The sequence below is a fragment of the Bos grunniens genome, chromosome 8 (assembly GCF_055505025.1).
Source record: "Bos grunniens cultivar Pamir isolate PY7600 chromosome 8, Bosgru_T2T1.0, whole genome shotgun sequence".
NCBI lineage: Eukaryota > Metazoa > Chordata > Mammalia > Artiodactyla > Bovidae > Bos > Bos grunniens.
Genome location: NC_141172.1, coordinates 47,509,327 through 47,524,160, shown reverse-complemented (window position 1 = coordinate 47,524,160; position 14,834 = coordinate 47,509,327). Strand labels below are relative to the sequence as shown.

Below are 14,834 nucleotides of genomic sequence, written 5' to 3'. Positions count from 1 at the left end.
TAGGTGCATTCTTTGTTTAGCAGTGTTTCTTTTGTCTGGCAGTTGAGTCAGGAGCTACGGAGCCATTGTTTTTATAGGTATTGTGACCACAATTGGTTTATTCTTGATTCAAACCCTCAGCAAAGGCAGCATCAGCATCAGGAACTAAATAGCAGCACCATGACCAGGAGATTGAAGACCATCAAGAGCCTCAGAGGAAGCTTGATTTTAATGTAACACTATTTAGTCTGAAAAGCTACTGTCAATGCTGATCTGCATCTCCTGAAACTCAAAGTAATGCTGAAGAACCAAGCTAAGAAGCCCCTCCCAAACAAAACCCTGTGCAAAGAATAACTCAGAACATTTAAATGCGAGTTACAGACTGTCTTTCCCCCCTCAGACAATTTTTGGCATGGCTTGTTGCCATCCCTTCTCTCAGCAATCCCTGGTAGCTTGCTCCCAATCATATGACCTTCTCATGTTCTGGATGTTTCCCAAAGCCTATTGATTATGTACTTTAAAAATAACCTTTCTCCTGGGGAGTGATGGGAGGAGAGTGGGACATTTGGGGGTGGGGGTGGGGGGTCCTGTCTAAATGTTGAAGGCAGCAAGCAAGACTACACCGAAGTATGCTTATTTAAGAGTAGAATATGAAATAGGAGCAGATGAACTCCTAGGCAACCCAGATCCTCATTTCATGCAAATAGACCCAGTAATTAGAAATAGTAAAAGGAAACAACAGCAAAATGTCACATTTTAGAGGCACTGGAATCGTTCAGAAAAGTCAATATTGTTCCAGGCTCTCTTTTTCAGTCTATAGCACTGAAAATATTGTATGGTTCTTCAGGATCAGAGTGGCCAAGTAGCTGAAAGAGCTGAATGATATCACCTGTTCCTCTGACCCACATTTAGCTCATGAAGGGATTACTGTAGCACCAGCTCATTCCTTTGGAAACTGAAAATTCATTTATTCAGTTAGCATTTATTGTGCATTTACAAGGGTCTATAGAATGGGGGAGCCTGGTGGACTGCCATCTATGGGGTCGCACAGAGTGGGACATGACTGAAGTGACTTAGCAGCAGCAGCAGCAGCATAGAGCAAAGCGTTCTGGACTAGGAGTTTGTAGACTATAGAGGAAAAGTGATAGTACTTAAGGAGTCTAGCTATTTGATGCAAAAGAACGACTTTATAACAATAAGATTCAAGTTTAGGTATGAATATCTTATCTAGTTTACTTGGGTTATTCCAGCAATGTACTAGTTATGTTTATTAGCAATGTGAGTGAGTGAAGTCATTCTGTCGGGTCTGACTCTTTGTGACCCCATGGACAGTGGCTTCCAGGCTCCTTCGTCCATGGGATTTTCCAGGCAAGAGTCCTGGAGTGGATTGCCATGTCCTTCTCCATATTAGCAATGTACTAGTGTTATTTGTTTAGGGTTCCTTTGTGTATGAGCAAATGTCAACATCAGTTCTTCCCATATAAATGGGGTACATTTCAAGGGAATACAGTTAATATTTCATAATAACTGTAAACGGAGTATAACCTTTTAAAAATGGAAAAATGAAAAATGATGTAAAAAGTTACATACAATCAGATCAGTCGCTCAGTCATGTCCGACTCTTTGCAACTCCATGAACCTCAGCACACCAGACCTCCTTGTCCATCACCAACTCCCGGAGTTCACTGAGACTCATGTCCATCAAGTCAGTGATGCCATCCAGCCATCTCATCCTCTGTCGTCCCCTTCTCCTCTTGCCCCCAATCCCTCCCAGCATCAGAGTCTCTTCCAATGAGTCAACTCTTCGCATGAGGTGGCCAAAGTACTGGAGTTTCAGCTTTAGCATCATTCTTTCCAAAGAAATCCCAGGGCTGATCTCCTTCACAATGGACTGGTTGGATCTCATTGCAGTTCAAGGGACACTCAAGAGTCTTCTCCAATACCACAGTTCAAAAGCATCAATTCTTCGGTGCTCAGCCTTCTTCACAGTCCAACTCTCACGTCCATACATGACCACAGGAAAAACTATAGCCCTGACTAGACGAACCATTGTTGGCAAAGTAATGTCTCTGCTTTTGAATATGCTATCTAGGTTGGTCATAATTTTCCTTCCAAGGAGCAAGCGTCTTTTAATTTCATGGCTGCAGTCACCATCTGCAGTGATTTTGGAGCCCAGAAATATAAAGTCTGACGCTGTTTCCACTGTTTCCCCATCTATTTCCCATGAAGTGGTGGGACCAGATGCCATGATCTTCATTTTCTGAATGTTGAGCTTTAAGCCAACTTTTTCACTCTCCACTTTCACTTTCATCAAGAGGCTTTTGAGTTCCTCTTCACTTTCTGCCATAAGGGTGGTGTCATCTGCATATCTGAGGTTATTGATATTTCTCCCGGCAATCTTGATTCCAGCTTGTGTTTCTTCCAGTCCAGCATTTCTCATGATGTACTCTGCATATAAGTTAAATAAGCAGGGTGACAATATACAGCCTTGATGAACTCCTTTTCCTATTTGGAACCAGTCTGTTGTTCCATGTCCAGTTCTAACTGTTGTTTCCTGACCTGCGTATAGGTTTCTCAAGAAGCAGGTCAAGTGGTCTGGTATTCCCATCTCTTTCAGAATTTTCCACAGTTTATTGTGATCCACACAGTTAAAGGCTTTGGCATAGTCAATAAAGCAGAAATAGATGTTTTTCTGGAACTCTCTTGCTTTTTCCATGATCCAGCGGATGTTGGCAATTTGATCTGTGGTTCCTCTGCCTTTTCTAAAACCAGCTTGAACATCTGGGAAGTTCATGGTTCACATATTGCTGAAGCCTGGCTTGGAGAATTTTGAGCATTACTTTACTAGCGTGTGAGATGAGTGCAATTGTGCAGTAGTTTGAGCCTTCTTTGGCATTGCCTTTCTTTGGGATTGGAATGAAAACTGACCTTTTCCAGTCCTGTAGCCACTGCTGAGTTTTCCAAATTTGCTGTCATATTGAGTGCAGCACTTTCACAGCATCATCTTTCAGGATTTGGAATAGCTCAACTGGAATTCCATCACCTCCACTAGCTTTGTTTGTAGTGATGCTTTCTAAGGCCCACTTGACTTCACATTCCAGGATGTCTGGCTCTAGGTCAGTGATCACACCATTGTGATTATCTGGGTCATGAAGCTCTTTTTTGTACAGTTGTGTGTATTCTTGCCACCTCTTCTTAATATCTTCTGCTTCTATTAGGTCCATACCATTTCTGTCCTTTATCGAGCCCATCTTTGCATGAACTGTTCCCTTGGTATCTCTAGTCATCTTGAAGAGATCTCTAGTCTTTCCCATTCTGTTGTTTTCATCTATTTCTTTGCATTGATTGCTGAAGAAGGCTTTCTTATCTCTTCTTGCTATTCTTTGGAACTCTGCATTCAGATGCTTATATCTTTCATTTTCTCCTTTGCTTTTCGCTTCTCTTCTTTTCACAGCTATTTGTAAGACCTCCCCAGACAGCCATTTTGCTTTTTTGTATTTCTTTTCCATGGGAATGGTCTTGATCCCTGTCTCCTGTACAATGTCACGAACCTCATTCCATAGTTCATCAGGCACTCTATCTATCAGATCTAGGCCCTTAAATCTATTTCTCACTTCCACTGTATAATCATAAGGGATTTGATTTAGGTCATATCTGAATGGTCTATTTAAAACAAAAGCACTGCCTTTATCAAAACTGGGCATATACACACACTTTCATGTCCGCCTGCAAAATGGTAAGAAACTGCTCATTAATACAATTAGAATTGTATTATTTAAGAAAAAATTTAAAAATAAATTAAAATATAAAAAATTAACCTTTTAGCTCAGACTAAACTGCCCTGAGACAGACATTAATCCATGCCATAACAAGCACATTTCCAAGTCTTCAGTGAAGAACCCGTGTCATCAGTATGTGGTATGATGTGGGATGTGAGAGGAAGAGAAGAATCAAGGATAATTCCAAGGATTTTGGCCTGGGTAACTGGGAGGGTAGAGATGCAAGAAAAAGAGATAGGAGGCTCTAGGGAAAATAGGTTAAGTAGCAACTGTTGAAGTTCAGGAGTTTAATCTGACTAGATGAAATCACCAAACCGTATTGAGATATCATTTCCCCTACAGAGAGTGGCCCAGCACTCGGCTTCCATTAATTTATCAAAACACTATCATTGGTGGATGTTAAGTAGGTAATGGAAGCCACTGTCCATGAAAGTGAACAAAAATGATGGAATGTGATCTTTCTTCTTCTCATATATCATCTACCAAGGATACAAGATCTGATTCAGTTTAACTCAGCAGCTCCACTTATTTTTACTAGTTTTAGGTCAGGATAAGAAAATATTCAGGCTTCCCAGGTGGTGCCAGTGGTAAAGAACCTGCCTGCCAATGCAGGAGACATAAAAGACTCAGGTTCAGTCCCTGGGTTGGGAAGATCCCCTGCATGAGGGCACAGCAACCCACTCCAGTATTCTTGCCAGAAGAATCCTATGGACACAGGAGCCTGGCGGGCTACAGAACATAGGATTGTAGAGAGTCAGACATGATTTAAGTAACTTAGCACACATGCACTCAAAAAGATATTCAGGACATTTGTTTATAACAACCTGAAATCCTTCATGTCATGGACTTGAGCATGATATTCTGGAAGCCACAGAGTAAAAAGAATAATTATTTAGCTATTAGATCAATCAAATACGTTAATGAACTGGTAAACTATAAGACATTTTAAAAAATCCTCTGAAGTGGTAATAACAGAATGAGATCATTACACAACTGTCAGTAAGGTATCCTGGGAAAAGGTTTAATTTGACAGACCTAGGCTGATATTCTTTCTCCAGGTGCCAGCATCTTTCCTTAATACCATTAAAAACCTTAAAATCATAAGGTCTTCTATAAAACCACTGAAAAAATCATGGGGTGCATACGTTCAACAATACACTAATGGAAATTTGTATAATAAATGCCAAAAGACTGGTTATATTTTCAAACATTATAATATCTTGGAGATACTAAATAGTTATTTTACATTTGTGGTTACAAAATCACAAAAAAAGAAGAAGAATTTTGGTTTTTGTTAAGACTCACCTAAGGAGGGAGGGGGGCAGGCAAAAAAATATATATCACTGCCTCTAGTAAGTGTCATTCTCTAATGTCTTTCCTTTTGAATTATATTTATTTTTAAGGCTCTGTGGCCCTTAAGAAATAGAAAATAAATAGCTGCTGATGCCTGCTTTATTAAAAACACAATATAAAATATTGTATTTGCCAAATGGAAGAGAATTAAGTCTATGGAGAAACACATTTTACCACAAGGTTCCAGAGAGACAACCCTGAGATTAAACAAAGAGAAAAATAGAAAATTCACTCAAAACAAAGATAAAATAAGAGAGGATGCACACCAAATTTTTTGGCACTTTTTCCTTCTGTTTCCATAGTATATAACATTAAAATTAAACAGGCTGAGTGAAATGGGCAGCTGGTATTCTAAATTCTACCACTCACCCCTGAACTGTCAAGTGCAAATATGAAATGATGAATCATCGTTCTTCAAATGGCAAAATATATACAGGAGTGTTTGCAAAAAGCTGCAATCAAATATTTCCTGACACCATGGTCTACAGAAAGAACAAAGCAACTCTTATTCTATGTGGTTTGGAGGGTTGACTTTATTTTAACTATATCCAGGAAATAAATAGGTATTTACAAAGGCATTAGAGCTCTCTATAGTTACAAAAAAGTAAGTGGTGTCTTTCTTCTTCTTTGCATTTAGATTATTTTTTGGGGAAGGACATTTCTTATTTAACTATGCTGTCATAATATATATTCAGAGTGTGTGCTCTCACACTACAATTACCATGACAAAGGGCAACCGCTGTAAATAAATGTGCTAAAGTGAAAATACATTCTCCTGTGTGAGTTTTTGTGGCTATTAACCCAATGAAAATAGTGTGTTATACACCCTTGACGACTTTGCTTCTATATCCTTGGATTGCTTAGAACAAAAAGGAATCTTTCTGTCACCCATGAAATATCTGTAATATTCCCAGTCATGAAGAAGAAGGGTTGTCCGGATTCATGGGTAAACAAACAAAACAAAACAAACAAAAAACTATGAAACAACTGAAAGATGACTGTTCTCAGAGCATAAAGAAGTCTGAAGCAAGGCTGACTGAACTCTATACAGTCTCTACCCATCCTTCTTAGCACCAGCCTTTGTTCACACAGAAGATGCTAATTAATACTCATTAGCATACATTAGCAAATGTTAATGAGTATCTTCTAAAGAACAAAAGGCACTGGGGGCAGAGAGTCAGGATGAAAGCTGAATGGTGAGAGAAGGGCTCCAACAAGACAGGCAGAAAAAAGAAAATGAGGGCAGCTTAGAACTGAATTTATTTTCTGAAATTAAAAATTTGTTTCTCTGACAAAATATTAATAGGATTAAGGATGAAATAATTTATTTTTCCTTAGAAAAAGTAAGTCATTGACTAGAATGAATCATTCTTTTTTCTGCTCTTTAGCTGTTTGGGAACAATTACACATTATAGGACTTGCTACTCAGCTAGGGATATTAGATAACAATGGAGAAGGCAATGGCACCCGACTCCAGTACTCTTGCCTGGAAAATCCCATGGACAGAGGAGCCTGGTGGGCTGCAGTCCACGGGGTCGCGAAGAGTCGGACACGACTGAAGCGACTTAGCAGTCATCAGTTAATGAAAAAGAATTCTGAATTCTAGGTGTCCTCAGGAGTTTATATAGCTGCCAGGCTCCTCTGTCCATGAAAGTCTCCAGGCAAGAATACTAGAGTGAGTAGCCATCCCTTCTCTAGGGGATCTTCCAGATCCAGTGATCAGACCCAGGTCTCCCGCACTTCAGGCAAATTCTTTATGATCTGAGCCACCTGGGCTTCCCTGGGAATGCAGGAGACCTGGGTTCAATCCCTGGGTCAGGAAGATCTCCAGGAGAAGGAAATGGCAACCCACTCCAGTGTTCTTGCCTGGAGAATCCTATGGACAGAGGAGCCTGTCAGGCTACAGTCCATGGGGTCACAAAGAGTCAGATATGACTGAATGATTTAATACACTTAGGAATTTGTAAGTATTGCAATCAACTATCCACCCATGCCAATTTCTTCCTCACAGACTCAATTTATAATATTCAATAAGACCAAACACTTAAGTAATTTGTAGGTAGTCTGTCATTTTATTAAAATAGCTCACATAAAATGTGATATATGTGTTCATTTATATTCTAAGGGCAGTTGGTTAACATCTGAGTACTCTAGTTAGTAATCCACAATGGTAGAATGAAGTTTTAACATCCAAAAGACTAGTCAGAAGTACTTCAGCCATCTCTACCTCAAACTAACACTAGATGATTTGTTAAGTGAAGTAATGCTTCTTAGAAGTGAACTTCATGAAATCAAATGTAAGAGAGAGAGAACTATTGGTCTGCTTCTCTAAAGAATCCTAATACAAAGAGTATCTGCCTTCAGGGCCATCTTGATGGAATTAGACAAACACTAGAAACAATAACACAAGATATAATGGCAAGTTCCCCAGAGACATACAAGCATAAATGTCTATTATAAATATCTATTAGATATTAGAACTCTATAAATATCTATTAGAGTTCATAAGAGAGTGAGATTATGCTCATTAGGACTTTCAGGATATTCGATTTTTGCGACATTTCTTCAAATATTTCTGGAAATAGGCAGAACATTAATCAATACAAATGAACACATTTCACTACTTAATTCCATTTGTATTAATTCCAATTCCTTCAAGATCATGGTCATAAAGAACAAAGTTTATTTCTATCACTGGCCTACTACTGAAAAATAGGAGCAAAAAAGAAGGATTTATGCTCATTTGGGTTCCTAAGACTATTGCATTCACATAGTTGGCAGCTGGCTCTAGTAGAAAGAGCCTGAGGTTTTAAGTCAGACAAACTCATATTTGAGTTTTGGCTCTGCCACAATTTTATGCCATAACTTTGGATAATTCATTTAAATTCTCTATGTCTTAGAGAAAGGAAGGAGAACTAAATGTAATATGCAGGCACATAATATAGTGCCTCACACATAGCAAAAGTTATAGTAATCTACAAGGACGGTTCAAATGCTTTTATGCATAAACAAAAATTTTGCATCTTTCACCTAAAATTCTAGGAACACAGGAAGATACAACGACTTTGACCTTTACTTTAATATCTCGCACTCTGCAAGTAAGAAAATTGCCACAATGTTCAGTCTGAGATTATATTTAAGACTAATCACCAAAAGATGAAAACAAGGAATAAAATTTGACCCAAAACTTTCTGTCTCTTGATACTCTTAGCTTTACTCCTCACCACACCTGTTTATGATGCCAGCCAATGTTGAAAGTCATGCTGTCTGAGCCAATAGTCAATTTCATTAGCCAGTTTTTGCTTGTCAATAATTGGAGCGCTTGTAGCACAGGTTTAAGTTGAACAAAAAGCAAGGGACCAATAGTCATTGTGAGTAACCATCTTTCAGTGACACAGAAAATTAGTTTCATACAAAAAGATAGAAGTCTGTGGACTTCAGAATGAGAGATTTTTATATCCTTTCTTACTCAGCTTCCAAATTCCTTTCTTGTCAGTACTCTGGCATCCAGAGGACAAACTATTAGGACTATGTAGCAACAGTGTTCTTGACTGGAGAATCCCAGGGACGGCGGAGCCTGGTGGGCTGCCATTTATGGGGTTGCAGAGAGTCAGACACGACTGAAGCGACTTAGCAGCAGCAGCAGCAACAGAAAAGAGAGAAGCAGTATGAGGAGCACTCAGTAAGTACCTGACAGTCTGCTAAGTCTACTAAAAATTGGAATCAGCATCCTGATTATAAGTGATTTTTTTGTTTTCAGTTAAAGGTAATCAATTTTATCTTGATTAAATGCCAGAAGGTTGGGACTATGATTGTAACTATTACTTCTTACAGAGAAGGGCAGTGGTCAAATATTAAGATCTAAATTCAGTCCTATGACAGCCAGGTGGGAGGCAGGAGAGAAAGCTGATGCTGATTAAAAGAAACCCCTTTAAAAGAAAAACAAATAAATTCAGGTGCTCATTACATTTTCAAATTCCCATCATTCCTTGCTTTTCTTTCCATAAAATGGACTTACTTTGATTATTGAGACAAACCACATCCTAAATCAGTTTCCTAATCTAGTATAATACATTTTTTTCAGGCAGTTGAAGGTAGGGCTAAAACTGTAATGGTAGCCTCAGAAGCTATTTGGCCTACCTAATGTAATCAGGTATTCCCCAAGAAACTAGTTTCTAGGTCTTACAGAGCCAGAATAGCCTCTCAGCTCTTTGCTCTTAGAGGTGAGATCTTATCACTCAGACATTCATCAGAACTGCTCAGTTTCACATCCTGTCTCATGTGTCATGAGACGTCACTGTGAAAGCGTGTGTGTGTATGTGGAAGAGAGGGAGAGAGAGAGAAAGGGAGTTTTAAAAGCCTCAAGGAAAATTTCAGAATCCTATATTTCTCTTTATAGCCCCTGCATTATTCTCAACCATCTATTTGGTTGGCCAAATATTCTTTTGTGGATCAGTTTTAAAAAGTAAATTCAATTTCTATTCAGGTTATCTATCTCTTCTTGAGTCAGGTTTAGCAGGCTATCATACAAGTAATTTGTACAATTTACCTAAGTTGTCAATTTCTTGTCATGAGTTGTTCATTGTTGTTGTTCAGTCACTCAGTCGTGTTCAACTCTTTGCGACCCCATGGACTGCAGCACACCAGGCTTCCCTGTCCTTCACCATCTTCCGGAGCTTGCTCAAACTCAAGTCCATTGAGTCGGTGATGCCATCCAACCATCTTGGCCTCTGTTGTCCGCTTCTCCTCCTGCCTTCAACCTTTCCAAGCCTCAGGAGCTTTTCTAATGAGTCAGCTGTTTCCATCTGGTGGCCAAAGTACTGGAGCTTCAGCTTCAGCATCAGTTGTTCATAATATTGCCTTATTATATCTTTCAGTATCAATAGGATTTGTAGAGATGTTGCTTCTCTCATTTCTGTCTTCTACTAGGTGAATAACTATATTTAATTAAAATTATTTACCCTTGATAAATTCCTGATTAATCTGGACAGAAGTTTATCAATTTTATTGATTTTCTCAAAACACAAATTATTAGTGTCAATTTCTCTATTGTTTTTATCTTCCGTTGATTTTAGCTCCAGCCTTTACTACTTACTTTCTTTTCCTTATTTTGAGTTTTATTTACTCTTCTGTTCCTTTTGGTTTCTTAAAGTAGAAACTGAGATCACTGATTTGAGACCTTTCCTTTTTTTCTAATACAGGTGTATAATGCTACAAATTTTCCTTTAAATACTGTTTTAGCAGTTTCCAAAATTTTTTTAAATCCTATATGTTTATTGTAATTCAGTTCAAAACACTTTCTAATTTCTGTTTTGCTTTCTTATTTGACCCAAGGGTCATTTAAAAGTGTGATATTTACTTTCCAAATTTTGGGGGGTTCCAGATAAGTCTTTTGCTACTGAGTTCTAGTTTAATTCTTCTACTGTAGCCAGAGAATATACTTAGTACAATTTGAATCTCTTCAAATATATTGAGATTTATTTATAACTTAGAATATGGTTTATCTTGCTAAATGTTCTATATCTACTTGAAAATAATGCATATTCCGCTATTCTTAGGCGGAGTTATATAAATTTCAGTTAGTTCAAAATGGTTGATAGTGTTGTAGAGGCCTTCTATATGCTTATTAATTTTTTTGCTTGTCTATCACTTTTTACAAAAAAGGTGCTGAAATCTGACTATAATAGCGAGTTTGTGTATTTTTCCTTTCAATTCTATCAGTATTTGCTTTGTGTATTTTGAGGTTCTGTTATTAGGTATACAAATATTTAAATTTTTTATTTCCTCTTGATTAATTTACCCCATCTGTATGAAATGGCATTCTTTAATCCTGTGTAATGTTCTTTGTTCTGAAATAGAACTTGACCAATATTAACATGATCACTCCAGCTTTCTTTTGATTAGTCTAATACGTCTTTTTTTTCCCCCATTTTTTTTCCTGTTACATTATTTGTATATTTATACTGAAAGTGAGTTTCTCATAGGCAACATATAGTTGAATCTTAGTTTTTGACACTAGTCTGACTGTTCCTAACTGTTAATTTGGGTATTTAGACCATTTATGTCTGATGTTAATCTCATGCAGTATATGTTTCATCTTAGACACTGTCTGTAGAAGATTAATTTTATCCCTTTAATTTCATCTATGTCTCTATTTTTCCATTAGTCTCTTGAATGTGTGTAATAAGATTATAATAACTATTTGTATTTATATCATCTGTATCTGTATCATCTGGGTAATTATGTTTCATTGATTTTTTCATAATTATATATATTTTTATGCTTCTTTATATTCACGATAATACTTGATTACATAATAGAAATTATAAATGTGTCTTTATTGAGTGTTAAATATTTTTATATTCCTATAAATATTCTTCAATTTTGTTCTGATATGCATTTAAGTTACCTTAAAATAGTTTTATTCTTTAGAGATTCACTTTTAAGCTGTTAGATGGGACTAGAACAACATTTGGTCTAGGGCTAACTTTTCCCTATTGCTAAGGAAAAACTCTTCTTAGTACTCTGGATTCCTGGATTCCACGAATTATAAGATTTTATATTCTTGCTTGTAGAAAGATGAACTATTCCCAGAATTGTGTGGGCTCTAGTGATTTCTCCCTCTACACCTTTTGGAGGTTCTTTCCCCAACCACATGCAAACAAGGATTATTATGCAGTTGAAGTGTCAGTGCCTGCTCAGTTGCTTCAGTCGTGGCCGACTCTTTGCATAGAAACACTGCAAGTCTCCAGAATGCTCTCTCTCTGTTCAGCTTTCTCTTCTTTTCTCCAGAATGCTCTCTCTGTTCAGCTTTCTCTTCTGTTCAGCCCTGTGAATTTTAGCTGCTTTAGTGTCCCTGGGCTCTTAGCTGTATCTCCTCAACTCAAGGAGTTCATTAATCTCTGCATACATCCCTACTCCCTACACTGTGGCCTGGAGACTCTCTCTAGACAGTAGCTGGGGCAGTTGTAGGGTTCACCTCATTTGTCTTCCATTTCTTAGAGGCTACTATCCTTTGTTTTCTGAGGTATAATGTCTTGAAAATGGTTGTTTCATATATTTTGTCCACTTTTTAAAAATTTGCTTCAGAAAGGAGAGTAAATTTGGTAACTCAACCAAATGAGAAGTCTATTCATGCTAAATGTTCTAGCATTCTGTAGATTGAGTTCTTTTTTCCAGTCACATGTGGGAAACAGAGCAAAGCAAAACATGAGTCAAGCCCCCTGGCTGCCTCCTGGCTCTTTCTTCTTTGTTTCATATCCAATACCTTCAGCTAGTTAGAGATCAGAAATCAATGTTTTATGAAAAAAGGGTGTGCAGGCTGAGGTGAAATATGCCAAAATGTTAGCAGACATATCTGGATGATGAAATTGTGAGAAAGTTTCTTCTTCTTTAGATTATTTCTGTATTTCCAAATAATTATTATGGTAAATTATTACCACATTTACTTTTAAAGATACTTTAAAAAGCAAAGTTGTATTTTGTTTTTTATTTTAAGACTGAAACTTAGGGAGACAAAAAAATAAGGGAAATTTTTGAAAAAAAAAAAAAAAAGCTACAGAAAGTAAGAGGTTACTGCTTCACTATGTCTTCTAGAATCTCACACAAACTTATTTCTTTGACCCTTGCAGTTATAAACTACCCCTGTGTCCCTGTAAATAAGGCCTGGATTATGAAGCATCATGAAAAAAAAAAACAAAAAAAACAGGAATAAAGCAGCCAGAATTTAGCAAACAACATTTTTTCCCACAGTGTTAGGAAGAAAGAGCCAACTCATAAAATGTTTAGTGCTTTCTTCAGTAGTAGCTAAAATGTTCCACCTTATAATGGAGCTCAGAAAAATGTCTCTGAGACATTCTGCAAGTTTAAGGAGAAGTGACGGGAGAGAGTTTCAGTTAATTAACTCTACTTTCTCTTGGTTACCAAATTAAGAGATTTCAGTTGACTGTTTTATTCACAGGTCAAGTACCTGCCATCATCTTCACTTAGAGAGAGAACAATACAGAAATATCCAGATAATTCATTCATTATTTCATTCAATCAACAAGAATACAACAAAGCACTAGGAAGGACTTTGTAGCTTAGCTGAAGGAACTGTCTTCTTAGAATCAGGGAGACCTGAGTTCAAAACCTAGTTCTGCCACTTCAAAAAGCATGACCACAGGCTACATACAACCTCTCTGAATATCGGCTTTCATTTCAACAAATTGTAAAAGCAAATAATTTCATAGGAGTGTTGTGATAATTAAATAAGCAAAATGTATGTGGCAGTGTCTGATATACAGAAGCACTCAAATCTAAAATAATCTAATGAAATCTGGGGAACTGTAAAATAAATAAAATGTTTTTCTTTCATTTAAAGAGGTCCAGTCTAGCTAGAAGATAGGCTATGCACAAATAAAATAGTTGGTGTAAGGTGGAATGTAAGTACCCTGATATTAAATGTCAAAAATAGGCGGCTAAGAGAGAGGAAACATCCCAGGGAGTTGAAATGGTCAGAACAAGCTGCATTAAAGAGATAGAGTCCCACTGACTCTTTAGATGTAAAGAGATTGGAAGTCATCACTCCCATCCCCAAAACATGAAAAAGCTGATAAAACTGAAAATCAGTAACTCTTCTAACATCTGTCAGAGAATCAACATCACAAAGCAGCCCCCAAAATTAGACAGAGAGAGAGAAGCAAATACAGAGAATTACAATTTACCAGAGCAAAATCTCAAGCAGAACCCCCCACGGGAACTGTTACTGGGTAGAAAATTCTACACTGTAATGGATAAATTGCTGAAGGCTCCCTGTAAACAGTTCTGAGAGTTAAACTGAATCTCTAAAAAAGAAGTAAAAAAAAAAAAAAATCTTAATAAAAAAGAAGCAGAATTGGTAAAGAGAAAGTTACAACCCCACTAAGTTGACAAGATGGGGGCTGGAATTTATAGCAATAGGCACTGTTAGCCATGAAAAATGAATAAATAAAAACCTCAATTAAATAGAGTTTGGAGACCAGAAGGGGGAGCTCTCACACCCTGTGACCAAAACAGAGCCCAGTAGGAAGACAGATTCTTTTCCTAGCACAGACTCAGCCAATGAAAAGCCATGGACTCTTGGCTTACTAAAGCCCTATCAATTTCCTTTTCCTTTCTATCACTTTTTTTTAAAATAAATTTTATTGGAGTATTGTTGATTTACAATGTTGTGTTAGTTTCTGCTGTACAGCAAAGTGAATCAGTTATGCATATACATTAATTCACTCATTTTTTTAGATTATTTTCCCATGTAGGTCATTACAGAGTATTGATTAGAGTTCCCTGGGCTATACAGTAGGTCCTTATTAGTTATCTATTTTATACGTGTGTGGCTGTGTGTGCTCAGTCATGTCCAACTCTTTGCAACCCCATGGACTATAGCCCACCAGGCTCCTCTGTCCATAGGATTTTCCAAGCAAAAATCCTGGAGTGGATTGCCATTTCCTTCTCCACTATTATATATATACTAGTATGTATATCTCAATCCCAGTCTCCCAATTTACACACCCGCCTTTTCCTCTCTTTAAAAGTGTTCCCCTTCCCTCCATGCAGGAACTTGCATGTAGCTAACCGTGGCTGCAGACCCCTAATTGTAATTTTATGTAGATCCCCAATAAATCTCTTTTTGCTGGAGAAATATCTGGCAATCTGTTTGTTTCAGGTCAACATACTTGACTATGTTACTGCCAAGCAATTGAAAAA

The 14,834-nt window shown here is 37.4% G+C and overlaps 1 protein-coding gene and 1 long non-coding RNA gene across 2 annotated transcripts in view; one reads left to right on the top strand and one right to left on the bottom strand.

Moving 5' to 3' along the window:
• Positions 1 to 8,481, bottom strand: part of TMC1 (transmembrane channel like 1) — a 119,317-nt gene extending 110,836 nt beyond the window's left edge. Inside the window, exons 1-2 of the mRNA XM_086414118.1 lie at positions 8,341 to 8,481; positions 240 to 318 (exon numbers count right to left, since the gene is read on the bottom strand). Coding sequence (XP_086270244.1) covers positions 240 to 318; positions 8,341 to 8,481 — 220 coding nt within the window. The remainder of the gene's footprint in view (positions 1 to 239; positions 319 to 8,340) is intronic.
• Positions 8,482 to 8,679: 198 nt separating this feature from the next.
• On the top strand, positions 8,680 to 12,584 carry LOC147367028 (uncharacterized). The gene is made up of 2 exons (XR_015169727.1): positions 8,680 to 8,793; positions 9,708 to 12,584. It is a non-coding gene; the product is annotated as an uncharacterized LOC147367028 (long non-coding RNA).
• Positions 12,585 to 14,834: the final 2,250 nt, after the last annotated feature.